This window comes from Trachypithecus francoisi, unplaced genomic scaffold, assembly GCF_009764315.1.
Source record: "Trachypithecus francoisi isolate TF-2019V2 unplaced genomic scaffold, Tfra_2.0 Lachesis_group2, whole genome shotgun sequence".
NCBI classification, from domain to species: Eukaryota; Metazoa; Chordata; class Mammalia; order Primates; family Cercopithecidae; genus Trachypithecus; species Trachypithecus francoisi.
Genome location: NW_022681465.1, coordinates 105,956,665 through 105,982,733, shown reverse-complemented (window position 1 = coordinate 105,982,733; position 26,069 = coordinate 105,956,665). Strand labels below are relative to the sequence as shown.

General features: G+C 37.3%; 1 protein-coding gene across 5 annotated transcripts in view; it reads left to right on the top strand.

Annotated features, from left to right (window-relative positions):
* CERT1 (ceramide transporter 1) overlaps window positions 1–26,069 on the top strand; it is a 148,985-nt gene that overhangs the window by 75,550 nt on the left and 47,366 nt on the right. For all 5 annotated transcript variants that reach the window (XM_033179897.1, XM_033179895.1, XM_033179898.1 and 2 more), the window contains exons 4-7: window positions 12,753–12,860; window positions 13,728–13,866; window positions 22,630–22,713; window positions 24,815–24,972. In XM_033179897.1, coding sequence (XP_033035788.1) covers window positions 12,753–12,860; window positions 13,728–13,866; window positions 22,630–22,713; window positions 24,815–24,972 — 489 coding nt within the window. The remainder of the gene's footprint in view (window positions 1–12,752; window positions 12,861–13,727; window positions 13,867–22,629; window positions 22,714–24,814; window positions 24,973–26,069) is intronic.

Below are 26,069 nucleotides of genomic sequence, written 5' to 3'. Positions count from 1 at the left end.
AAAAGTATCTTGAGGGTAAGCAAATAGTGCGCTCAGTGAAATTAATTGTACTGTACCTAAGTTTTAGATCATTGAAATAGGATAAAAATCCTGTGTAATACTATTTGAAAATATATGTTTTAAAATTTTGATTCATGAGTGGTTCAGTTCCTGGAAATCATTGTCAGTTGAGCCTTTTCTTATAAAGTTAGTTTTCTTGATGAATTGTATGTTTTCTCTCTCCAGCTGGATCCGCAAGGGACTGTCTTATTTAGTTTCCATTGTATATGTACATTTTCAGCCTGAGTTTTGGTATTTAGGTTTAGTATAGAGAATTACACTTCTGGACTAGCCATATCATTTTAAAGATAAAATGAAGCCCAGGGAAGGTAATAAGTAATATGTCTAATTATCTGTTACAGTGATTCAAAAGCCCATTTTCTCACTCATATCCTTGTGGGGTTTTTGCTACAGACTGTAACTTCTCTAGTGGGGGACCCATAAGTATTTGAAAGCCTAAATAAATTTTAATATTAATGAGCATGAAATTGTCATGCTAAATTTTATCTCAGATAATATATTTATATTGACCTGGACAAGCTAAAATTGTTTCCATTGCATATTTTAAATTACAATTTTATTGATTAAATTGCTCTCTTAGATATTGTATCTGGCTTCTCATGTGGTTTGTTTTAAAATAGTAATATTGAAGTTAAATGTATGGATGCTCACAACACAGCTTGTTTGATTTTATTATGGGTTTCAGAATTTTATTTTCAGAAAAATCCTTTATTATGCTTATGTTAACATTTAATCTTGTATTTTCTCATTTTCCATAATTAAAACAGAGAGAGACAGTGTAGTTTAGGTGGAGGGAGTGGGAGTGAGGAACTATGACATTAATAACTAGGTAATTTTTGACACCATGAGGAAATTACTTAATTTCTCTCTCAATTTCTTTGCTATGCTTCTTGCTACAGAGTGTTATTAGGAAAAGGAAGAAGGTTTTCAAAAGGCAAGTGCTATTTGTTTTTTTAAAGTCAACCTTTTTACTATATTTTATACCACTTTCTTTGGAGGGTAGATAGACTGATGAACAAACTGTGCAGAATGGTAATGTATGAGTTTATCTTCCATATAATTAAACCAAGCTACCAAATTTAGCCGCAACTTTAAGGAGGTTTTTTGGCTTTTTCTTTTTGTTCAGATCAGTTTTTAAGCATTTCTGGTATTTTAATTGATAACTTTGAACTATATTATTTAATTTGAAATGCTTTTAAATGTTCTCAAAACGTCAAAGTCTAAGGCATAAAGGTATATATATTGGATTTAGTCTAAAGTTTACTTTTTTTTTTGACCAGTACTAACCTTCATATTAGCTTTCAGATTGAAAAATATTACTGACCTCCTCTAGTGGCCAAAAGATTGCCATTTTAAAAAAGTGTTCAGGCTAGTATTGCTGTTAAAAGAAAAAAAAAAAACTTATGTCGTAATATAACAAAGGTGTGGTCTCATTACTGTAGTATTCAGAAGTAGTAAACCTTGATCTGTGCAGGAGGTGTTTCAGTAAGTGCTTCATTGACCCAAAATGTTATTTTTCATTTATGTAGAGCATGCTTAGGAATACTGCTTACAAACACTAACAAATTTGGGAAGCAATTTTTTTGCAAAATAGTTTGTTTGAGGGATCTTAAAGCAGATATGTTGAAATGGGAAAATACTCCTATAGTAACTATATTTGAATTCCAGATTATTAATTTTCATAGAATTTGGTGTTTTCAAAATAATGGATTGGTGATTAGAGGTTATAAATGAGTTCACCTTCTTTTTTCTTGTGGAAGAGTAAGTGGAACTAAGAAAAAGCCAGCATGCCTTTAAAATATTGTCCCCAAAACTCGTGCCGTTGGGATTTTGAAAGCATGTTACAAATTTTAAGAACATTTGACACTGTATCAGTTATGACCACTAAGTAATGTCTTCTCATTTTCATCCTTATTTCCTTAACCCTGCTTCACTCTCAAAAAGCAGACATTATGGCCGAGCGCGGTGGCTCAAGCCTGTAATCCCAGCACTTTGGGAGGCCAAGACGGGCGGATCACGAGGTCAGGAGATCGAGACCATCCTGGGTAACATGGTGAAACCCCGTCTCTACTAAAAAAAAAAAAATACAAACAACTAGCCGGGCGAGGTGGCGGGCGCCTGTAGTCCCAGCTACTCGGGAGGCTGAGGCAGGAGAATGGCGTGAACCCCGGAGGTGGAGCTTGCAGTGAGCTGAGATCCGGCCACTGCACTCCAGCCTGGGCCACAGAGCGAGACTCCGTCTCAAAAAAAAAAAAAAAAAAAAAAGCAGACATTATAAATGCAAATAAAAACTGTCATTTTTCAAAGTGGATATATTGGGAAGCCAAAGAGATGTGTTAACAAATTTTTATCACTTTTTAGAATAGTTTGATAACTTATCTTTTAGAACTATTTTTGGTCCCTATCATACTTTTTAAAGGTACTGATATCTTTGATGATAGATTTGATTTTTGAGAGAAATTGAAAACTAATTCAGAGCCGTGTCATATAAATACAATCAATTTAAGCTCTTCCTTTAATATAATGAGACTTTTCTTTAATTTTTATTCTAAAATCACCAAAATGATTTGAAATAGCTCTATTTTGCGTAATATGGTTATGGTAGGACCATTCAGGAAATTTCACACAATGACAGCATCATTAGCACAATTGTAGACATTACCAGAATGACTAATTTTTAAACAATGAGGGTATATTTGTGTGTCTATGTGTATTTGTTAAAAACTCAAAATTTTTATATTAGTAGTTATTGTAGTTACTGGAATAATGAACCCTCATTATTAAATTGAATAACAATGAAAGTAGGATTCATGAGTATACTATCTTTTTTTTTTTTTCTGAGACAGAGTCTCATTCTCTTGCGCAGGCTGGAGTGCAGTGGTATGATCCCAGCTCACTGCAAACCTCCACCTCTCGGGTTCAAGCGAGTCTCCTGCCTCAGCCTCCCAAGTATCTGGGATGATAGGTGTGCACCACCACACCCAGCTAGTTTTTATATTTTTAGTAGAGACTGGGTTTTGCCATGTTGACCAGGCTGGTCTCAAACTCCTGACCTCAAGTAATCCACCCACCTTGGCCTCCCAAAGTGCTGGGATTACAAGCGTGAGCCACCACGCCTGACCTCTTTTCTTTTTCATTGGAATTATTTATACAATATATAATGAAACTTATTTAAATGAAATTTTATTAGACTTAGAAGTGCAATTGTACTAAACTTGTAGCCTCCACATTTATCTGTTACCTATCACTTAAAATGTGTTGCATCGATTTTGCTGAAATGGAGTCTTGTTTTATCATGTCTTTGTCGTAAGATGATGTTACTTGTTTTGAAATACTGGAACTTGAAGAAATACATAAGGGTATAAGACATACAGTGAAGACACCGTTAGTAAAGTATTTAATGTTTATATTTTGTTTTAAGATCATTTAAAAAATCAGTAGTTTTGACTTGCTGTGTTTAAGACTCATTGACACTGGACATGAATAGAGTGGATTCATTTGGATTTAAACTTCATACTGGGCCAGGTACAGTGGCTCCTGCCTGTAATTCCCAGGACTTTGAGAGGCCAAGGTAGGAGGATCACTTGAGCCCAACAGTTTGAGACTAGCCTCGACAATGCAATAAGACCCTTCTTTATAAAAGTAAAAATTAAAAATAAATTAGCGGGGCATCTTGCTGCATGCCATTAGTCCCAGCATACAGCATACTTGGGAGGCTGAGATGGGAAGATTGTCTGAGCCTGGGAGATCGAGGCTGCAGTGAGCCATGACTACCACTGTACTCTAGCCTGGGTAACAGAGGGATGCCCTGTCTCAAAAGAATATGTATATTCAAACTGTTGAGTTTTAAATATTTTCGAATAAATGTCCAAAATGTGTGTTTAATAGTATAAAATATGGATTATAAGTTGTAGGGGATATTATTATATTTAAAAGAACAATCCAGATTTTGCTTAGAAATCAATCACACAAAGGTGTCTAAGTAATTTCTGAAATACCTTATATTTTCATCTGTTACAGAGAGATTCTTATTTTTAATTGTAGTCTCCCATATTTAGTAAAAGAAAGAAAAAAAAGAAAAGAAAGAGAAAAGAGGGGAAGGGAAGGAAGGAAGGAAGGAAGAAAAGGAAGGAAGAAAAGGAAGGAAGGAAGGAAGGAGAGAGAGAAACCTTTACCAAAACCGGTATAAGAAATAGAGTACTACACTTACAAAGTTAGCATTGTGTCTCAGAAAAGAAGAAACTAGAGCCATTTTAAGTAAAGGACCTAACATGATACCTTTGCTCTAGGATTTTAATACACATCATTCTTTCAAAAGAATTTTTCACACAGGGACTTGCCGCTGCCCCAGCTGGCATGCATGCATGCAAAGACCCCTACAGGTACACAAATATATGAGGACACCTGCAGGTACCCTGCTGGTGTGCACACGAGTGAGGACCCCCACCGCCCTCCATGTGCATATGTGCAGGGTGAGGGAGCCACCACCACCCTACCAGAGTGCTTTTGCCAGCAGCCCCCATCAGAGTGTTCTTACCAGCAGACTGGGAACACCTTATCCCTCCAGTACAGCATGTACTTAACCTCTAGAGACCAGACAGTAATCCTGGTCTCAGTCCCCCAAGATTAGAACACATCACTAAGGAGTGCTGAACTAAGCCTTGGCCCCCTTAAAGTGATCAGAAACGAAACTAATCAACTAAATCCAACTTATACCATAGCCAATTCCTCAAGAGCCTCAAACAATATAAAAAAAGAAAGCCCAATCCAAAAGACAGCAGCTTCAAAGATTAAAGGAACACCAGCCCACAGAGTTGAGAAAGAATTAGCACAAGAAGTCTAGCAACTCTAAAAGCCAGTGTCTGCTTACCTCCAGATGACCACACTAGCTCCCCAGCAATGGCTCTGAACCAGACTGAAATGGCTAAAATGACAGATAGAGAATTCAGAATCTGGATGGCAAGGAAGCTCGTTGACAAACAAAAGAAGGTTGAATGCAGTCCAAGGAGCACAGTAAAACAGTCCAAGGGTGGAAAGATGACATAGCCATTTTAGGAAAGAACCAAACAGAACTTCTGGAAATGAAAAATTCACCACAGGAATTTCAGAACACAGTGGAAGTATTAATAGCAGAAAAGACCAAACTGAAGAAAGAATCTCAGAGCTTGGAGACCACTCCTTTGAATCAGTGCAGAGAGACAAAAATAAAAGAGATAGAATTTTAAATAATGAACAAAACCTCCAAAAAATATGCCTACATCAAGAAGTTAGAATGATCACAAATTTACAACCTAACATCACCATGATGAACTAGAAAAACAAGACCAACCCCAAAGCTAGCAGGAGAAATCAAATAAAATGAGAGCTGATCTGAATGAAACTGAGACATGTAATCTGTGCAGAAAATCAACAAAATGAAAACTTGGTTCTTTGGAAGAATAAGATTGATGGACTGCTAGCTAGACTACTAATGAAGAAAAGAAGATCCAAATAAACACACTTAGAAATGACAAAGGTGACATTACCGCCCATCCCACAGAAATACAAAAAACCCTCAGAGATTAAACACCTCTGTGCACAAAAACTAGAAAACGGTGAATTCCTGGAAACATAAAACCTTCCAAGGTTTGACCAGGAAGTATATGAAATCCTGAACAGACCAATAATAACAAGTTCAGAAATGGAATCAGTAATTTAAAAAAACAAAAAACCTACCAATCAGAAAAAGCCATGGACCGCATAGATTCATAGCTCTGTTCTACCAGACATATAAAGAAGAATTGATACCAATGCTACTGAAATTATTCTGAAAAATATCAAGGAGTACATATTCCTCCCTAACTCATTCTGTGAGGTCAGCAACATTCTTATACCAAAACCTGGCGGAGACACAACAAAAAAACAAAAACTTCAAGCCAATATCCCTGATGAACTTAGATGCAAAAATCCTCAGCAAAATATTAGCAAATTGAATATAGCAGCATGTCAGAACACCACCACAATCAAGTAGGCTTTATTCCTGGAATGTAAGGTTGTTTCACCATATGCAAATGAATAAATGTGATTCATCAGATAAACAGAACTAGAAACAAAAAACACACCTCATCTCAGTAGACACAGGAAAGGACTTAGATAAAATTAAACATCCCCTCATGATAGAAAAAAAAAAGAAAAAGAAAAAGAAAAAAATAACCTTAACAAACTAGGCATTGAAGGAACATACCTCAAAACAATATAAGCCATCTTTGAGAAATCCACAGCCAATGTAATGCTGAACAGGCAAAAGCTGGACGTACCCCTCGTGATAACCAGGAAAAGACAAGGATGTCCACCCTCACCACTCCTATTGAACATAATACTGGAAGTTCTTAGAACAGTGAGGCGAGAGAAAAGAAATAAAAGGCATCTGGATTGGAAAAGAGGAAGTCAGACTATCTTCATGGACAATAAATATTATTCTATTCCTAGAAAACCCCATAGTCTCTGCCCAAAGGCGCCTAGAAGCAATAAACAAATTCAGGGTATAATATCAATGTACAAAAATCAGTACCACAAGCCAAGCACCATGGCTCATGCCTGTAGTCCCAGCCCTTTGGGAAGCTGAAGCAGAAGGATCACTTGAGCCTAGGAGTTGGAGACTAGACTGGGCAAAAAGAGTGAGATCCCATCTCTACAACAACTCAAAAAATTACCTGGGTGTAATGGCATGCACTTGTAGTCCCAGCTACTTTGGAGGCTGAGGCAGGAGGACCACTGGAGCCTAGGAGATTGAGGTTGCAGTGAGCCGTGATCATGCCACTGCACTCCAGCCTGGGTGACAGCGCGAGACCCTATCTCGATAAAACGTCAGTACCATTTCTATACACCAATAACGTCCAAGCTGAGAGTCAAATCAGGAGTGCAGTCCCATTCACAGTAACCACAAAATGAATTAAATACCCAGGAATACAGCTAGCCAGGTAAGTGTGAAAGATCTGTACAATGAGAATAATAAAACACTGCTGAAGGAAATTGGAGATGACACAAAACAAGTGGAAAAACATTCTGTGCTTATGTAGTACCCAAAGCAGTTTACAGATTCATTGTCATTTCTGTCTAACTACTAATGTCTTTTTTCACAGAATAAGAGAAAACTATTTTAAAATTCATATGGTACCAATAAAGGTCCCAAATAGAACAATCCTCAGCTTAAAGAACAAAGCTGGAGGTATCACACTACCTAATTTTAAACTGTATTACAATGCTACCATAACCAAAACAGCATGGTACGGGTACAAAAACAGACACATGACCAGTGGAATAGGTTAGATCACCCAGAAATAAAGCCTCACAACCACAAACATCTGTTCTTCGAAAAAGTTGACAAAAATAAGCAATAGGGAAAAGGCTCCCTATTTAATACATGGTGCTGGTATAACAGGCTGGCCATATGCAGAAGATTGAAACTGGATGCCTTCCTCTCATCTTGTACAAAAATTAACTCAAAGTGGATTAAAGACTTAAGTAAGTTCTAAAACTATAAAAACCCAAGTAGAAAATCTAGAACATACTGTCCTAGGCATAGGCCTTGGTGAAGATTTCATGAAGTCTCCAAAAGCAATTGCAACGAAAACAAAAATTGACAAGTAAAACCTAATTATAGAGCGTTTGCAAAGCAAAAGAAACTATCAACAGAGTAAACAGACAACCTACAGAAAGAAAGTATTTGCCAACTATGCATCCAACAAAGGTCTGATATCCAGAATATAAGGAACTTAAATCAAGCAAAACCCAAACAACCCCATTAAACAGTGGGCAAAGGACAAGAACAGACACTTCTCAAAAGGCATCCATTAAGCATATGAAAAAGTGTCCAACATCACTTTTCATTAGAGAAATGTAAGTCAGAACCACAGTGTGATACCATCTCACCAATCAGAATGTCTATTATTAAAAATTCAGAAAATAACAGATGTTGGTGAGGTTACAGAGAAAAGGGAATGCTTGGCCAAGCGCGGTGGCTCACGCCTGTAATCCCAGTACTTTGGGAGGCCAAGGCAGGTGGATTACGAGGTCAGGAGATCAACACCATCCTGGCTAACATGGCAAAACCCCGTCTCTACTAAAAATACAAAAACAAAATTAGCCAGGTGTGGTGGCTGGTGCCTGTAGTCCCAGCTATTCGGGAGGCTGAGGCGGGAGAATGGTGTAAACCCTGGAGGTGGAGCTTGCAGTGTTGCAGTGAGCTTGCAATGAGCTGAGATTGTGCCACTGTACTGCAGCCTGGGCGACAGAGCAAGTCTGTATCTAAAAAAAAAAAAAAAAAAAAAAAAAGGAATGCTTATACACTGCGGGTGGGAATGTAAATTAGTTCAGCCACTGTGGAATGTAGTTTGGTGATTTCTCAAACAACTTAAAACAGAACTACCATTTGGCCAGCAATCTCATTACTGTGTATACACCCAGAGGAATATAAATCATTCCTCCATAAAGACCACATGCATGTGTATGTTCATCACAATACTGTTTGCAATAGCAAAACCATGGAATGAACCTAAATGCCCATCAACAATAGACTGGATAATAAAATGTGGCACATATACCCCCATGTAATACTACACAACCATAAAAAGGAGTGAGATCATGTCCTTTGCAGCAACATAGATGGAACTGGTGGCCATTGTCCTTAGTAAACGAATGCAGGAACAGAAAAACAAATACTGCACGTTTTCATTTATAAGTTAGAGCGCAATAATGAGAACACGTGGGCCAAATCATGGAGCTTATCTAATAAGTTTATGTCCAACATTAGCTCTAATTAGTTCATTTCCAACCCCATAACACAGGGAGGGAATCAGATGGGTGATGCCAAAAGTTCCTGCCATGGCAGGGCTCACATAGAGGGCTACTGAAGCATGGTTCATCCAAAGTGCTTCTTGAGTTCCCTCTGCCCGCTAGACCACCTCTTCAGTGTAGTAAGTCTGGAATGGGTGCTAATTCCCTTCTTCATGAAATGGATGCAGCTGGGGCCATTATCCTAAGTGAATTAACACGGGAACAAAAAACCAAATACTACATGTTCTCACTTAAAACTGACAGGTAAACATTCAGTACACATGAGACACAAAGAGGGAAACAATAGACACCAGACCCCACTTGAGGGTGGAGGATGGGAGGAGGGCAAGGGACAAAAAAATACCTATCAGGTACTATGCTCACATCCTAGGTGATGAAATTATTTTACACCAAACTCCAGCAGCACGCAATTTACCCATGTAACAAACCTGCACATGTATTGCCTGAACCTAAAATTAAAATTGAAAAACAGTAAGACTTTTGTTTGAGATAGTCTGTCTGTGTCACCCAGGCTGGAGTGCAGTGGCACAATCCTAGCTCAGTGCTATCTCAAACTTCTGGATGCAAGGGATCCTCCTGCCTCAGCCTTCCAAGTAACTGGGACTACAGGAGTACACCACAACGCCCTGCTAACTTTTAAAAAAAAAATTGTAGAGGTAGTGTCTTGCTTTATTGCTCAGGCTGTTCTGGAACTCCTGGGATTAAGCAGTACTCCTGCCTTGGCCTCCAAAGTGCTGGGATTACAGGCATGAGCCTAGTAATGCACCTAGTCAAGAACTCCTTTTTTTGTGAACTGATTGCTGTAATTAGAATTCTATTTTGCTGTGATTCTGTTATGTTGAAACAAGCTTACATTTTTTTCTTTATCTTTATTGGAGTACAATTTACATTACATTCTTTTTTTTTTTTTTTTTTTTGAGGCGGAGTCTCGCTCTGTTGCCCGGACTGGAGTGCAGTGGCTGGATCTCAGCTCACTGCAAGCTCCGCCTCCCGGGTTTACGCCATTCTCCTGCCTCAGCCTCCCGAGGAGCTGGGAGTACAGGCGCCCGCCACCTTGCCTGGCTAGTTTTTGTATTTTTTTTAGTAGAGACGGGGTTTCACCGTGTTGGCCAGGATGGTCTCGATCTCCTGACCTCATGATCCACCCGTCTCGGCCTCCCAAAGTGCTGGGATTACAGGCTTGAGCCACTGCGCCCGGCCTACATTACATTCTTAAAAAGTACCCATTTTAATTGTACAGTTTGAGTTTTGACAAATGTAGTCTACACTTCCCACATTTTCTTCTACCTCTTTGTATTCAGTGCCCTCATTGTACTCTGGCCTGCTCTTGTTTGTCGTAGATTAGTTTTGTCTTTTTTAAAAATCAGTTTTCTTGAGGCATAATTTGCATACCATAAAGTACATAATTTTGATTACCTTTTCATTAATCATTTTCCTAACTCCAGAACATTTATTTTCCTTCATCACTAAGATATTGCTTTGAGATGTGGAGTCATGTAGAGTCTTGGAGAAGAGCTTTGATTCCACCTTCTCTTAAAATTATATGTAATTTGTTAGTTAATTAAGAGTTGAGAACGTATTGAAGTACTTTTTATAGATGGAATGTTTTATAAGCAAGCATTATTAAAAAGTGTGACCATTTTACTTTGGCAGCTGGTAGGTGTTAGAAGTTTGAAATTAAGGAGGCTACTTGTTTTCATATGGATATATTCCTAGTGTCTGCCTGAAGATGTCCGTTTCTTTTTTCATGAGCAGTTTTGTTATTTTGGTTACAGATTCCTTTCCTCCTCTCGTCGTCTGTTTTTGTTTTTTTTTTTCTTTTTTCTGTTTTAACCAGATCCATCTGATTATTGATGTTGGGGGTGGGGACAAGTTTGCTCTTCCTTTGAGATTGTTGCTGTTGTATCTTCAGGAGAATTGTCCCTCTTTGTTGCTATTCCTTGCCATTGTTACTGCCACTTCTAATCTCTGCTGTTCTTTTTACCCTTGCTTTTCTTTTTCATTTTTTCTTACATTTGGATAAACTTATCTAGTTTCTGATAGCTTTTCTGAGATCCTAGAATATTAAAGTTAAGGTAAATTAAGTGATACTAACTGGAAAATGTTTTAAACTAGTGCTGATATCATTTACATAAAAATGAGAACATAAAAATTTTATTTATTAAACTATAGAAGCTTAGAATTCTTATAGCTAAAAAGAATATTTTCCAATTAGAATAATATCATGGGTAAACCAACAGCTATATAGGAAATGTAATGGATTTTCAGGAATTAGACCACAGAGGCTATAAAATGTCAATGGGTATATTTTCTATAACACATTGCATGTAATTTTGTTTCCTAATATTAATCTTGAAATTTGTGTAACTTTAAATAATTTTTCATTGTAACCATAGGTTTGACACTAAAAATAATTAGATATTATTTTACCACTTAAGTTTACTGAGTAGAATTAAAATTAAATACAATGTAGCTTTTTGTTCCTTTGTTTTCAGTATTGATCTCTAAGTATTAAAAAAAATGTTTAGTAAACCTAGGGATTTTTTTCCCCCATTCAAATGAAGGAAAGCTGTTCAATATAAATACTTATCTAGAACCATAATAGTACAGAGGAGCAGGATTGAAATCAGTCAAACCATAATAGATATGATACATTGTCAAAGGATATAATACAGATGCCTTGGTTTTTCCACACAAGCTTATTAATTCACTGTACTTTTTTTTTTTTTTTTTTTTGAGACTGAGTCTTACTGTGTCACCCAGGCTGGAGTGCAGCGGTGTGATCTCAGCGCAGGGCAACCTCCACTTCCTGGGTTCAGGCGATTCTCCTGCCGCAGCCTTCTGAGTAGCTGGGATTATAGGTGCCTGCCACCATGCCTGGCTAATTTTTGTATTTTTAGTAGAGACAGGGTTTCACCATGTTGGCCAAGATGGTGTCAAACTCCTGACCTCAAGTGATCCACCCATCTCGGCCTCCCAAAGTGCTGGTATTACAGACGTGCGTGAGCCACCGCGCCTGGCCTAATTCACTGTACTTTTTAAAAGTAACAGTAGAAAATAATCAGAGATCCAAAATACCTGGTTTTAATTACTTGGAAGTTCAAAGATTCGATTCCTTTGTCTATATTGTTATATTGCATTTGTATTAGAGAAGGTAAAATATAAAATTGATGCTCTGAAGAGTATCGTCCCCATCAGTTATCTTCCATGGGATGCTGACTTAACATACTAGCAAAATTGGAAACTTTGTGCCATCAACTGTCGAGGTGGTTACAAAGATTAAAAAGATACAAGCTGCTTCCAGAAAGATCCAAGTCCAGTAGTAATAACAAAACACAAACTTGTGAGTAGTAAATGCTGTAATTGTGGTGTGTTAAGAATGAGTGAGAATACATAAAGTTTACCATTTTGACCACTGTTAAGTATACAGTTCTATGGTATTAAGTACATTGACACTATTGTTCAACCATCACCATCATCCATCTTCAGAACTTTTTTATCTTCCCCAGCTGAAACTCTGTGTCCATTAAATAATAACTACCCATTCTTCTTTTCCCTGCTTCTGGTAACAACTATTCTACTTTCTGTCTATGAATTTGCCTACTTTAGTTTTCCTATTATTAAACAGTCTTTGTGACCACTAGCCCAGCACATAGTAGGTATTCAATAAATTTCTAAATTAAATGGCATTTAGGAATTGAAAGGCATTGCTTATGTCAGTGGATTGACTATATATTTTATATGTACCCAAACTGCCAATTATTGTTATAATAACCTTGTTAATTCATAGGAAACCTTTGGTTTTCTGAAGTATTTTTTATTTAAATTCTTTTCACATAGTTTACTTTTTTTTTTAGACTGAATCTGGATATGGATCTGAATCCAGCTTGCGTCGACATGGCTCAATGGTGTCCCTGGTGTCTGGAGCAAGTGGCTACTCTGCAACATCCACCTCTTCATTCAAGGTGTGTAGTTAATGGATGCCTTAAGTTAAAGCAACGTAAATTGAGCTTAGTATTGGATGTTGTGAACAGAATATACTTGATAATTTTTGAACAAGCTTTTTAATAATATAATTTATTTGAACTTATTAGAGAAATACTTTTTAAGGTATAAAATAATAACTCATACAAATGAACACATGTCACTGATTTTATTTCATTCATTCATTAGGTAAAACATTAAAAAACTGGTTCAAAGGAAAATCTGAAGAACTGAAACGATTTGCAAATGTGTGCAAAACTCGTCAATATCCACAGATTAATAATCAGTGCTTCTGCACCAGACAAAGTTCATTTGCATCTCTATGAACAAGAATTATTTATACTACTCAGTTTTTTACTAGAAGAGTTGTAAAATAGCTCAAATGCAGTGAAAGGCAAAAGTGTCTATATGATCAAACAGTACTTTCCCAAGGGTACCATAAATGACAGCTCACCATTACTTTGAAAGGACACTAGTAATATTTTTGCCCAGTTCAAAGTCTTTCACAGTTGTTCCTCACAATTTTTTTTTAATTTGAAAATATCAAATGTTATATTTGCAAACTGTCAGGTGTTGCTGCTTTCTTATTTTCTATAAAAAATAAGGCTTATTTATAAATGATATCACTTACAAGGTTATCACTCCTAAGTGACTTATCACTATCAAGCCAATAGATTAGTCAGTTTCAAGCCTATTCCTAAAAGTATTATATTGAACTAGACAGCTCTCCTTATCCCGTGCCCTCAGTTATAAGGTACAGACCTTAAAAGTTGATGAAATACCATGGGACCAAATAAAATCCAGTTTTGTTTTACTTGAATTACATCTCCCTATTTTGTGTTTTGCAGAAAGGCCACAGTTTACGTGAGAAGTTGGCTGAAATGGAAACATTCAGAGACATCTTATGTAGACAAGTTGACACGCTACAGAAGTACTTTGATGCCTGTGCTGATGCTGTCTCTAAGGATGAACTTCAAAGGGATAAAGGTTAATTAGGCTATTACCACTATTTTTACTTGGAGAATGAATGGATTAAAAGCCTCTTGATCTCAAAGGGTAGTGTCTTTAAGTGATAAAGGTGTCTATAGTCATTTTTTGCTGCAAACCCCCAGTGAAACAGATTTCAGTGTCCTTGTAACTTGGGTACTTCAGTTACACATACTAATTCATTTTGATCATCCATACCAGATGCCATTGAAGACCTTTATTTTATTTATTTATTTTTTGTTGAGACGTGGTCTCATTCTCTAGCCCAGGCTGGAGTGCAGTGGCGCGATCATAGCTTACTGCAGCCTCGAACTCCTGGCCTCAAGCAATCCTCCCACCTCAGCCACCCAAGTAGCTAGGACTACAGGTGTGCGTCACCACACCCAGCTAATTTATTTTTCTATTTTTTATAGAGACAGAGGTCTCACTATGTTGGTCAGGTTGGTCTTAAACTCCTGGCCTCAAGCAGTCTTCCCACCTTGGCCTCCCAAAGTGCTAGAATTATAGGTGTGAGCCACCACACCAGGCAAAGATTTTCAAATGATACTCTTTATTCCATTAAAAAATGGTATCTATTATCTTGGTAATATGGAACATTTCACATTATTATTATGTCTGATAAATTTTCCCCATGATGAGTCTTAGAGGAGATAAGTATATGTTAAATCCTTCAGGTCTGAAATCAGCCAGTTGATCTCTTTCTCTTTCTCCTTCTCCCTCTCGTTTCTCTTTTTCTCCCCTCTCCTTTCTTTTTGTCTTTTCCTCTCTCTCTTTTTTTTTTTTTTGAGACGGAGTCTTGCTCTGTCACCAGGCTGGAGTGCAGTGGCCTGATTTCAGCTCACTGCAACCTCCGACTCCCTGGTTCACGTTATTCTCCTGCCTCAGCCTCCCAGGTAGCTAGGATTACAGGCACGCGCCACCATGCCCAGCTAATTTTTGTATTTTTAGTAGAGACTGGGTTTCACCGTGTTGGCCAGAATGGTCTTAATCTCCTGACCTTGTGATCTGTCCACCTCGGCCTTCCAAAATGCTGGAATTACAGGTGTGAGCCACCGCGCTTGGCCTCCTCTCTCTCTCAATCTCTCCCTTTCTCTACCCTTTTTCTCAGAAGAAGAAATCAGTAATAGAAATGAAAATAATAATTGTATATACATTTAAAAATAATTTTATTGAGTTTTTATTTAAAAGAAACAAGATATCTTCAATTAACTTTTAGTGTTAGGTTTATAGTTTAACTTTCCTTTGTTAGTGCTGAAAATGCCGCTGATGTCAACATTGTTCTTCAGCTTTTCGCTTAATTTATTGTGATGGCAAAAATGAACTACTCTACCATTATTACCAAATAGGACTAAGTTCATTCCCAGTATAACTAAGTGGCTTGACATGGTTTCATTTCTCTTTCTTATTAAATGTGTTTGATCTGGATCCAAGTTCTTTTTGTCTATTCTATATTCCCTTTTTCTGCCTTCTTTGGATGAAGTTTTTATATATATATAAAACTCCTTTGTTGGCTTCTTAGCTATAACTCGTGGTTTTATTATTTTATTGGCTACTTTAAGGTTTATAGTTTGCATATTTAACTTACCTCAGTCTACCTTCAAGTAATATACCACTTTATGTGTAGTATCAGAACCTTCCAATAATGTATTTCTTTGTCCTCACTCCTGAGGCAAGAATCTTCTGAGTTCTCACCAATTCCCTGTGAATTACAAGGTTTTCCAGTCTGCATTATAAGGCAGATAATTTTCCCTGCTCCCATGTAAGCTTCAAGTACTGTTTCTTGGAATCCTTTAAAAAGGTTCTATCCCTTGCCTTTATAGTTTGCTCCCTTGCATGTGCTATCAGTACTCTGCAGAGTACTCAGGGGTAGCCTTCTGCCATTCTCCAGTGTTCTCTGTCTGTCCAGTTCTCTCCTCTCCAGTACTCTGCCTTGTGAACTATTGCTAGTTGCCTTTGTCTCTGGGTGCTCAGCTTCATCTCATTTCAGGGAATCCAGAAGGCTTCTCCTGGGTTTCCTGTCCTTACTATACAGTTTGGAAACTCCTAAAACAATGAGCTAGAGCAGACATAGACTTCACTTCATTTGTTCCCCAACTATTAAGGATCACTCTCCTTTTTTGCCTGATAGCCAGTATCTTGAAAAGCATTGTTTCATATATTTTGTCCAGTTTTTACTTTTATGCTAGAGAGTAAATTCAATCCCGGTTATTTCGTCTTGAACAGAAGCAGAAATCTGTATTCCTTTTAAAGTTTCTCAATTTTGTGTACATTTAGTAGCCTGGAAGTTATTTTCTGTTTTTATTTATTTGTTTGTTTGTTTATTTATTTTGTAGACAGTCTCCTTCTGTTGCCCAAGCTAGAGTGCAGTGGAATGTTCATAGCACCCTGTGACCTCAAACTCCTGGGCTCAAGTGATCCTCCTACCTCAACTTCCCAACTGGCTAGGACTACAGGCATATACCATCACATCTGGTTAATTTTTAAATTTTTTGTAGAGACGAGGTCTCGCTATGTGGCCCAGGCTGGTCTTTAAACTCCTGGCCTCAAGGGATTCTCCCACCTCAACCACCCAAAGTACTGGAATTACAGGCTTGAGCTATTGTGCCTGGCTTTGAAGTCCTTTCTATTTGTTAATATAAAAACTTTTATTAAAGGTTTTGGTTCGTTCATGTGTGATTTTTTTCCCCCTCTAAAAATAAAAAACATCTGAACTTCTGTTTCTCCTTCATTAAAAAAGAATACCTTTTAATCAATTTAAATGTTACAGATTAGCTTTATTATACTTGCAAGTAGTCCTTTAAACAAAAACAGGGTACATATAGAATATGATGCCTTGTTTATCTTTTTTTTTTTTGAGACAGAGTTTCATTCTTGTTGCCTAGGCTGGAGTGCAATGGCACAATCTCGGCTCACCGCAACCTCCGTCCCCTAGATTCAAGCGATTCTCCTGACTCAGCCTCCCTAGTAGCTGGGATTATAGGCATGTTCCACCACGCCCGGCCAATTCTGTATTTTTAGTAAAGACAGAGTTTCTCCATGTTGGTCAGGCTGGTCTCAAACTCCCGACTTCAGATGATCCGCCCGCCTCGGACTCCCAAAATGCTGGGATCACAGGTGTGAGCCACTATGCCTGGCCAGTGCCTTGTTTATCTTAATGGTCCATACCAATAGTGTATAGTATTAGAAGGACAAAAGTGATGGTGAAAAAGTAGAAGTTGGGATGCGGTGATAACCACGTTGTGTAGATGACTTAAAAAATAGTATTAGACATTACACTGAATCTTTTCTGCTACATGTTTAAATAAATAGCAAAATGTAGACTGATATATTAGTTTGCTAGGGCTGCCATATCAAAGTACCACAGACTGGGTGGCTTAAGCAACAGATTCATTTTCTCACAGTTCTGAGATAAAGGTATTGGCAGGGTTTGTTTCTTCAGAGGGCCATGAGGGAAAAACCTGTTCCAGGCCTCTCTCCTTGGCTTATAGGTAGCCAACTTCTCCCTATATCTTCACATTATCATCTTTCCCTTTGTATGTATCTATGTCCAAATTTCCTCTGCATATTGTACAGTCATAGTGGATTAGTGCCCATCCTAAGGACCCCTTTTTAACTTAATTACTGCTTTACAAACCTTGTCTCCAAATAACAGCCATATTCTAAGGTACTGGAGATTAAGGACTTCAACATATGAATTTCTGAGACACAATTCAGCCCATAACAACTGATTTCCCTACAAATGTTATTTATGAGATACCAACTGATTGATTGATCCTTTGATTTTTATTTGAGACGTGGTCTTCCTCTGTCACCCAGGCTGGAGTGCAGTGGTACAATCTCGGCTCACTGCAACCTCCGCCCCCCCAGGCCCAAGCAGTCCTCCCGCCTCAGCCTCCCCAAGTGGTTAGGACTACAGGCGTGCACCACCACGCCCAGCTAATTGTTGTATTTTTTGTAGAGACAGGGTTTTGCCATGTTGCCCAGGCTGGTCTCAAACTCCTGAGCTCAAGCAATCTGCTTGCCTCTGCCTCCCAAAGTGCTGGGATTACAAGCGTGAGCCACCTGCTCAGCCTGAAATACTGATGTTTTTAAGAATACATGCTGGGTATAAGGACATGGACCATAATTTCCTACTTGGCAGAGCAGAGTTGCTGACCTGAGTTTAAAGGATCTCTGTGGATATACTGTCATTAAATTATTAAAACTAAGTTTATGACGTAAATAATTTTAAGAATCACTGTCTGTATGTATATCATTCAGTAAGATTTAATTAACATTTTAAGTCTAGATACTCTGGGAATTACAGAAGTGGCAGACATCACCTCTTACCTAAACACATTGTTTAATTTTAAAAACAATACATATATACCACATTAAAAGTAAAATTTCTTCTAATCTTGCTCTTCTATTTATTGTTTAATGACTTGAAGTAGATTTCTCAACATTTCTCAACACCTGTTTCCTCAACTATAAAATGGTTATTATATCTAGCACCTGTGATTGTGAGAATTAAATGATAATGTATATGTTAGCACTATGTTTAAAAGCAAAAACTCAAATAATAGCTGTTATTAATATGGTTAATTTGGATTATTATTGCTGGAGTGACAAGAAGCAGAAATGTACAAGATCCAAAGGTGGGATTTAGCCTAACAGACTTGAATGTTGGTAAGGGAGACCAGTCTGACTGGAATGGAGGAACTTTGTATTAGGATGATGGTTTCAAACCATGTGAGATATCCCTAAGAGTTCTATAAAGTTGCTTCAAGGATGCACAAGGAGTTCTTTTGGGGAAAAAAAGGGAAGTCCACTCTTTTAGCTTATTTTCATCATTTTTATATATTACTGGCCTTAAAAATATATTTTAAAAAGCTGAAAATCGCTGTTTGATGCTGGTAGGCTATTAGGTGGAGATATTGAACACAGAAACAGTTGCGATTTAATCTAAAAAATAATTTTCACATTGGTAATTTGAAAAGTTACTGTTTAGGCAAGGATATAAGTTGAAGTTAATATTTTTGAAAGATTAATCATTGTAGGTAATTGTAACATAGATTAGATAGAATGGTGAGAGACTTTAGATAGGAGAAAATCATGTGGTAACCAATTGTAGCAATGTAAACATCTGTAAATGAACCCCTAGATAAGTATGAAGAATAGAGGAAATCCATTAGAGGGGAGTTACCATGATTAATTTTTGTAATGTTTATAGTATTCCCCATGTACTATGTTAAATACTTTAATTATCTGAATATAATTTTATAATAACCTTATGTAGGTATAAGTATTAAGCACTTTTTATAGACGAGAGAACTGCACAGAGAAGCTAAGCAACAATGTTAGCATAGCTGGTTTGTTTATGGAACTACTTTTAGTAATAGACATTTCTTTAGAGAAATCATATAGGAGATATGAACCTAGTGTTAGTATAAGAAGTCACAGGAAAATAAGGAGTCATTAGCATAAAAATAGTTGGAGTCATAACAGTGAATAAAATGCCCATGGGGTAGAAAGATAAATATCTGAGGAAGGAGACTTGAAGTTTGCCCACAGCTAAAGAGTAAAAGGAAATTTAATTTTTAAAACGAACATAATATAGGGTCATGTTAGCAAGATGTGAGAATCATCAAGGCTGTTTGGTCTTGTCAAGTAGAAATTTGACATGCAAGCATGGCAGTGTCATACAGCATAGACGTCAAGAAAGAGATGGGAGCAAACCATAAAAACAGATTTTATTAAACAGTAGTTAACCTTTGAAAAACCTTTTGTTTTTGTTTTTTTTTTTCTTTGAGACAGGGTCTTGTTCTGTCGCACAGACTGGAGTGCAGTGGTGCACTCATAGCTGCAGTCTCAAACTCCTGGGCTGTTTTGTAGAGATGAGGTCTTGCTGTTTCCCAGACTGGTCTCAAACTCCTGACGTCAAGTGATCCTCCCACTTAGGCCTCCCAAAGTGCTGGGATTACAGGCTTGAGCCACCACGCCCAGCCTGAAAAAACTGTGTCTGTTTTGGGGTTGGAGGGTTATGGTAAGGGGGTAGAGGAAGATTTATAATGCTGGTGGCTGAGAAATATTTGGGTGGCAAAAATAAATAGTAGTTTGGCTGATATTGTAATCATCTCGGGAAGCTTTAAAAAAGAAATAATTGTATCATACCCTTCACCGTAGTCTCAACTAAACCAGAATATTCAGGGGTTGAGGGGAGAGAGATTAAGGTTTTGTTCTTTAAAAGTTCCTTAATAGGCCGGGCACGGTGGCTCAAGCCTGTAATCCCAGCACGTTGGGAGGCCGAGACGGGTGGATCACGAGGTCAGGAGATCGAGACCATCCTGGCTAATACGGTGAAACCCCGTCTCTACTAAAAAATACAAAAAATTAGCCGGGCGAGGTGGCGGGCGCCTGTACAGTCCCAGCTACTCGGGAGGCTGAGGCAGGAGAATGGCGTGAACGCAGGAGGCGGAACTTGCAGTGAGCTGAGATCCAGCCACTGCACTCCAGCCTGGGCGACAGAGTGAGACTCAAAAAAAAACCAAAACCAAAAAAAAAAAAAAAGTTCCTTAATAGGTAGATAACCAAAAGTTCCTTGATACGTGGATACCCTCTCTTGTAGAAGTATGAGCTAGCATTGTAAACAAACCTTCTGAAGGCAGAAGGAAAGCACAGCAGAAAGCGGAAAACTAAATGCTGTATAGAAGGCTTTTGAGTTTTCCAAGAAAACAAGTCCTTCAAATCGGGAGAATAGGTCAAATCTAGAGCAAACAAAATATCTGCTGCTACTGTAGAAAAGAATGCATGAAGGTAGAATTGAAGAGTGAGTAACAAACTGCTTTAATTTTTCATTGATATGATGCAAAAAAAGTAGGGAAATTTGAAAAGGCCCCAGGAAGTAAGGATCTCAAAAGGTACTTGAAGGTCATCTTTATGGGATTATGCCAGGGGACTAATTTAGGATAGTCGTATTGTGACTTCAACTGATGGTCAGCATAGTTTTTTATCTGAATATGGCTTAAAAATAATGTATCTAAAGACATTCCACAGCATATTTATTGAGCATATCAGATCTTACTCATCTTTGTATTTTCACTGGTAATCAAGGTATGCTTATATTGAAGTCTATAGGAATGATGGAAGTGGAAAAGAAAAAGAATTGAATATTGAGATCATAGCCAGGTAGAAATGAATACAAGGTATTAATAGATAATAGCAGTTTATGATTTGTAAAAGTTGTTATAGATGATTGGCAACATTTTCAAGTGATTATTAAAAAACAAAATCGTCCACTAATTAGAAAATGGCAGTACAGAAGATTTTCCATGGTGATTCCTACCATTTAATCAAAGGAGGGAAATAAGGTATCGAATTGGACTCTGCATCCATAAAAAAGACAGCTAAGATAGATGAGATGTTCCTTATAGAGACATGGTGCTCCTGAGGTAAAAAGATAAAGGCAGTAAGTAAGACATTAGTTTAAAATGTAGATTCCTTCTTTATAAAGAGAGTTCCTCAAAAGGTAGATAAAGGAGCCATGTAGGCTGGGTGCAGCGGCTTACACCTGTAATCCCAGCATTTTTAGAGTCAGAGGTGGGCAGATTCCTTGAGCTCAGGAGTTCGAAACCGGCCTGGGCAACATGGTGAAACCTTGTCTCTACAAAAATTAGCTGGGCTGGTGGTGTGCAAGGCTGGATTGCTTAAACCCGGGAGGTGGAGGCTGCAGTGAGCTGAGATCGTGCCACTGCACTCCAGCCTGGGCAACAGAGCCAGACCGTGTCTCACAAACAAGAAGAAGAAGAAGCCATGAAAAGCTTGATAAAAGCAGCAAATAATGTTGGGAGCTAAGATGCAGGAATTTGCATTATGAATGGAATGCATAGTACAGAGAATTAAAGTATGTGAGGTAGTAGAAGAAGGGATAGCATGTAGAAGAAAGAGGTATGTTAAAGTAGAACAAAAGAGATTCTGTTTTTTCTGCAATTAGAGAAGCTAAAAGGGATGTCCGGGTACAGATATACACTGGGATAAATGAAAATTGATATCATATCTGCAAGTCATTATATTTTCCCTGCACCTCCAGAAATAGTATATTTAAGAACTCTCGGCTGGGTGCGGTCACTCACGCCTATAATCCCAGCACATTGGGAGGCTGAGGCAGGCAGATCACAGGTTCAGGAGTTCGAGACCAGCCTGGCCAACATAGTGAAACCCTTTCTCTACTAAAAATGCAAAAATATTAGCTGGCTGTGGTGGCACACACCTGTAGTCCTAGCTACTTGGGAGGCTGAGACAGGAGAATTGCTTGAACCTAGGAGGCAGAGGTTGTAGTGAGCGGAGACCATGCCATTGCACTCCAGCCTGGGTGACAGAGTGAGACTCCATCTACAAAAAAGAACTCTCAGAGGCAAGCTGAGGTGTCTTCTGCATAGAAGGTACCTTTTATAGTCCTGCTCAGTCCTTCTGGTCCTGTTACAGAGTTGAAATGGCCCCATGTAAGGGAGCAAGATATAGGAAGACTACAGGGTGAAATAATTCATAACTCAGTAACCTTCCCTTACACAAATGAGAATGAATGTGGTTTAAAAATAGTGTATCTAAAGACATTCCACCACATATTTATTGAGCATACCTTGATTACCAGTGAAAATACAAAGATGAGTAAGACTTCATACTCACAAAATCAGAATCCAGAGTAAAATGACTCAGTTGAACATAAGAATAGACATTAATTTCTGTTTCTTTTCATCCTAATTTCCTTAAATATATTTTATTTAGTGGTAGAAGATGATGAAGATGACTTTCCTACAACGCGTTCTGATGGCGACTTCTTGCATAATACCAACGGCAATAAAGAAAAGTGTAAGTAATACATTTTTCCCCTCAGCTGGATGAAGTATACTTTCAGAAGTTACATAACAACTCACAAAGAATAATTACCTGATTGATTAATTTTTTAAAGCAGTAGAACTGCTGGAATCCAAGTGAAAATTGCTTCCAAGACATGTAGGTAAAAATCACATTCTGACATTATGTAATAATGGTAACTTTTACATATGCATGTCCAGCTGTCCCAACATCATTTACTGAAAGGACAATTTTTTTTCCCTTGTCTTGGCACCTTTGTGAAAAACTGATAGACTGTAAATGCGAGTGTTTATTTCTGCACGCTCAATTCTGGTGAGTTGATGTACGTGTCTATTCTTATTAAGAAAATACAAGCTTTAAAAAAGCTTTATTGAAATATAATTGACATACCATTTAAAGTGTATAATTTGACAAATTTGAATATTTTCATAAAACTGTCAACACAATCAGTTCTTCTCATTGCTCAGTAGTGTTTTATGGTATAGATATACCATAGTTTGTGTATCTAGTCATTCACTGATAGATATTTGAGTCAGTTACAGTTTTGACTATTACAAATAAAACTGCTATGAGCATTCATAGACAGTTCTTTTCATGAAAATTTATTTTATTTATTTTGGGTAAATACCTAGGAGTAGAATGTTCTAATTGTATGGCAGATGTGTATGTGTTTAATTTTTAAAGAAACTGCCAAACTGTTTTTTTACCAGCCACATATGAGAGTTCCAGTTCCTCCACATCCCCACCAGCACTTAATATGGTCAGTCTTCAAATTTTAGTCATTCTAATAGGTGTGTAGGGATATGTCATTGTGGTTTTAGTTTGCATTTCCATACTAACTAGTGATATTAAGCACCTTTTCATGTTTTTATTTGCCATTTATATCTTCTCTTTGGTGAAGTGTGTGTTCACATTTTTTGCTCATGTTGGGGTTGGTGTTTATTATTATTTTTTATTTTTTATTTGTTTTTTGAGACGGAGTTTCGCTCTTGTTGCCCAGGCTGGAGTGCGGTGGGGTGATCTCGGCTTGCTGCACCCTCCGCCTCCTGGTTTCAAGCGATTCTCCTGCTTCAGCCTCTTGAGTAGCTGGGATTACAGGCATACACCACCATACCTGGCTAATTTTGTATTTTTAGTGGAGACGAGGTTTCTCCATGTTTGTCAGGCTGGTCTCAAACTCCCAGCTTCAGGTGATCCGCCCACCTTGGCCTCCCAAAGTGCTGGGATTACAGGCGTGAGCCATCGCATCAGGCCGTTGTTTATTATTAGTGAGCTTTGAGGTTATTTCATAATTCTGGATAGAAGTCCTTTATTAAACATATGCCACACAAGATTTTCTCCCAGTTTGTGGCTTATCTCTTTATCCTCTTAAGAGTATTTTCAAGAGCAGAAATTTTACATTTTGATTACGTTTGACAATTTGTTCTTTAATGGGTTATACCTTTACTGTCATATCTCTAATAGTTTTTAAAGTCAAAAGTGTCATTTATAAGGATTCTACTAAAATCATTTCTTATTAACTATAGAATATTACGCTTTCTTGTTTGCATCTTGGAGTTTTAAGATTTTTTGTTTAATTCAAAAATTAACCATGAATTAAAATGATAAAATTGAAACATAAAAGGCATTGAGTTTAAGTAAGTGCATTGGTCCTGGATTTAAATTTGTATGTTTATTTTTAAATTGTATATTATTTTATTAGGTTCTTTAGTTTATCTTCAGATAGTTTTTAAGTTCTAGGTTTTTCAAAATATAAGGTAGTTCTTGCCATAATTAGGTCCTACTCTAAGCTGTCAGAATGTTATTGTTAAAGTATTGCTCCTCCTACCATTTGATTAATTGGGTGCAGCACAGCAAATAAATTTCAGGAAACAGAATCTAGAAAAAAAAAGGACTTGAAAGTACATATGCTGCCGCAAAGCTTCTTTGCTCATAGAGCTTGCATCGGAGATTTTTAAATGTTAGCCTACAGGAGGAAAATTAAAATCCCAAAATCTGCTCTGACTTGCTAATTTTCTAAACAGTTTCTAATCTTAAATTGTGATGAATTATTTCTTCATTAGAAATATTTTCAGTGAATAACTTTCATTTTCAGTATTTCCACATGTGACACCAAAAGGAATTAATGGTATAGACTTTAAAGGGGAAGCGATAACTTTTAAAGCAACTACTGCCGGAATCCTTGCAACACTTTCTCATTGTATTGAACTAATGGTTAAACGTGAGGACAGCTGGCAGAAGAGACTGGATAAGGTAAGACTAGTTTTTTTTTCCTTTTAAAAATAATCACATTTTAAGTTTTATGTATTGTTTGAATATGTAAACCAAGCTAACTTCTTAGGGAAGAATCTTGGGTTGATGGAAATAGCAGATGATACTAGTACTCTGAAGCTTTATGGGCATCTTAAACTCATTTGCCTAACAAGATTCACCAGTTACTTGTTTAATTACTATACAGTATGTTTTCTTGAAAGATTTGCTATAAAATTTTTTGTGATGATGTTAGTAATGATTTGGAATAGAAGTGTTGAGCCATTTAACATTACCTACCTTTAAGTGTATGATGTATGAAACTGCATTTAAGGCATACGAACTAACTTATATGCCAATTTACAAAGGTAAACATTTACTTATTACAATAATACTCATGTTTTTTTTCCATGGTCAGTGATATCATTTAACATACATTATGTTGTTTGAGCATTTGCCCTATGTTCACATTTTCCCACCTTTGTTTAAACTGCAGCACTGATAATATTACAGTATGACTCTTTAGTTTCTAGTATGAAGTATGGCTCAGTGGATTTGTTACGTAGGAAAACTTCTATTTATAATTCAGCTTTAGAAAAATAGTAAAATATTAGAATTGAAACATACCTTAAAGTTCTAGTCCAATGCCATCATTTTATAGAAGAAGGAATTGAGGCCCAGATGCTTGTCAAAAGGTGAAAAGTAACAGAGTTAGAGGCATTTTTCTCTATTTTTATATATCAGCTCTGGATACCAGATTAGACATCAGCCAGAATCATATTCATTCTGAGTTATATTGCTTGCAGAGTTTGAAGGCCTTTGAATTTGATCAGGACACTGAGGAAAGCAATGTTAGCAGTATGTGTTTAGGAAGGTTCCCATGTTTTAGAAGAAAGGAGAACTGTTCAGAATGCACAAGTGCAGGTGAGAGTAAGCCATTTTGATTAGGAATATGTCTTCTTTTAAAATAGGCAATGAAAACATCCTTTTCAGGTATAGAAAATTTATTATCCTGGAGCCAGACTATTATATCTTCGAAGATTTCAACTCTGTACTCAGTGTGGATCAAATTGAATTATTAGAAGAGTCCCTGTTCACAC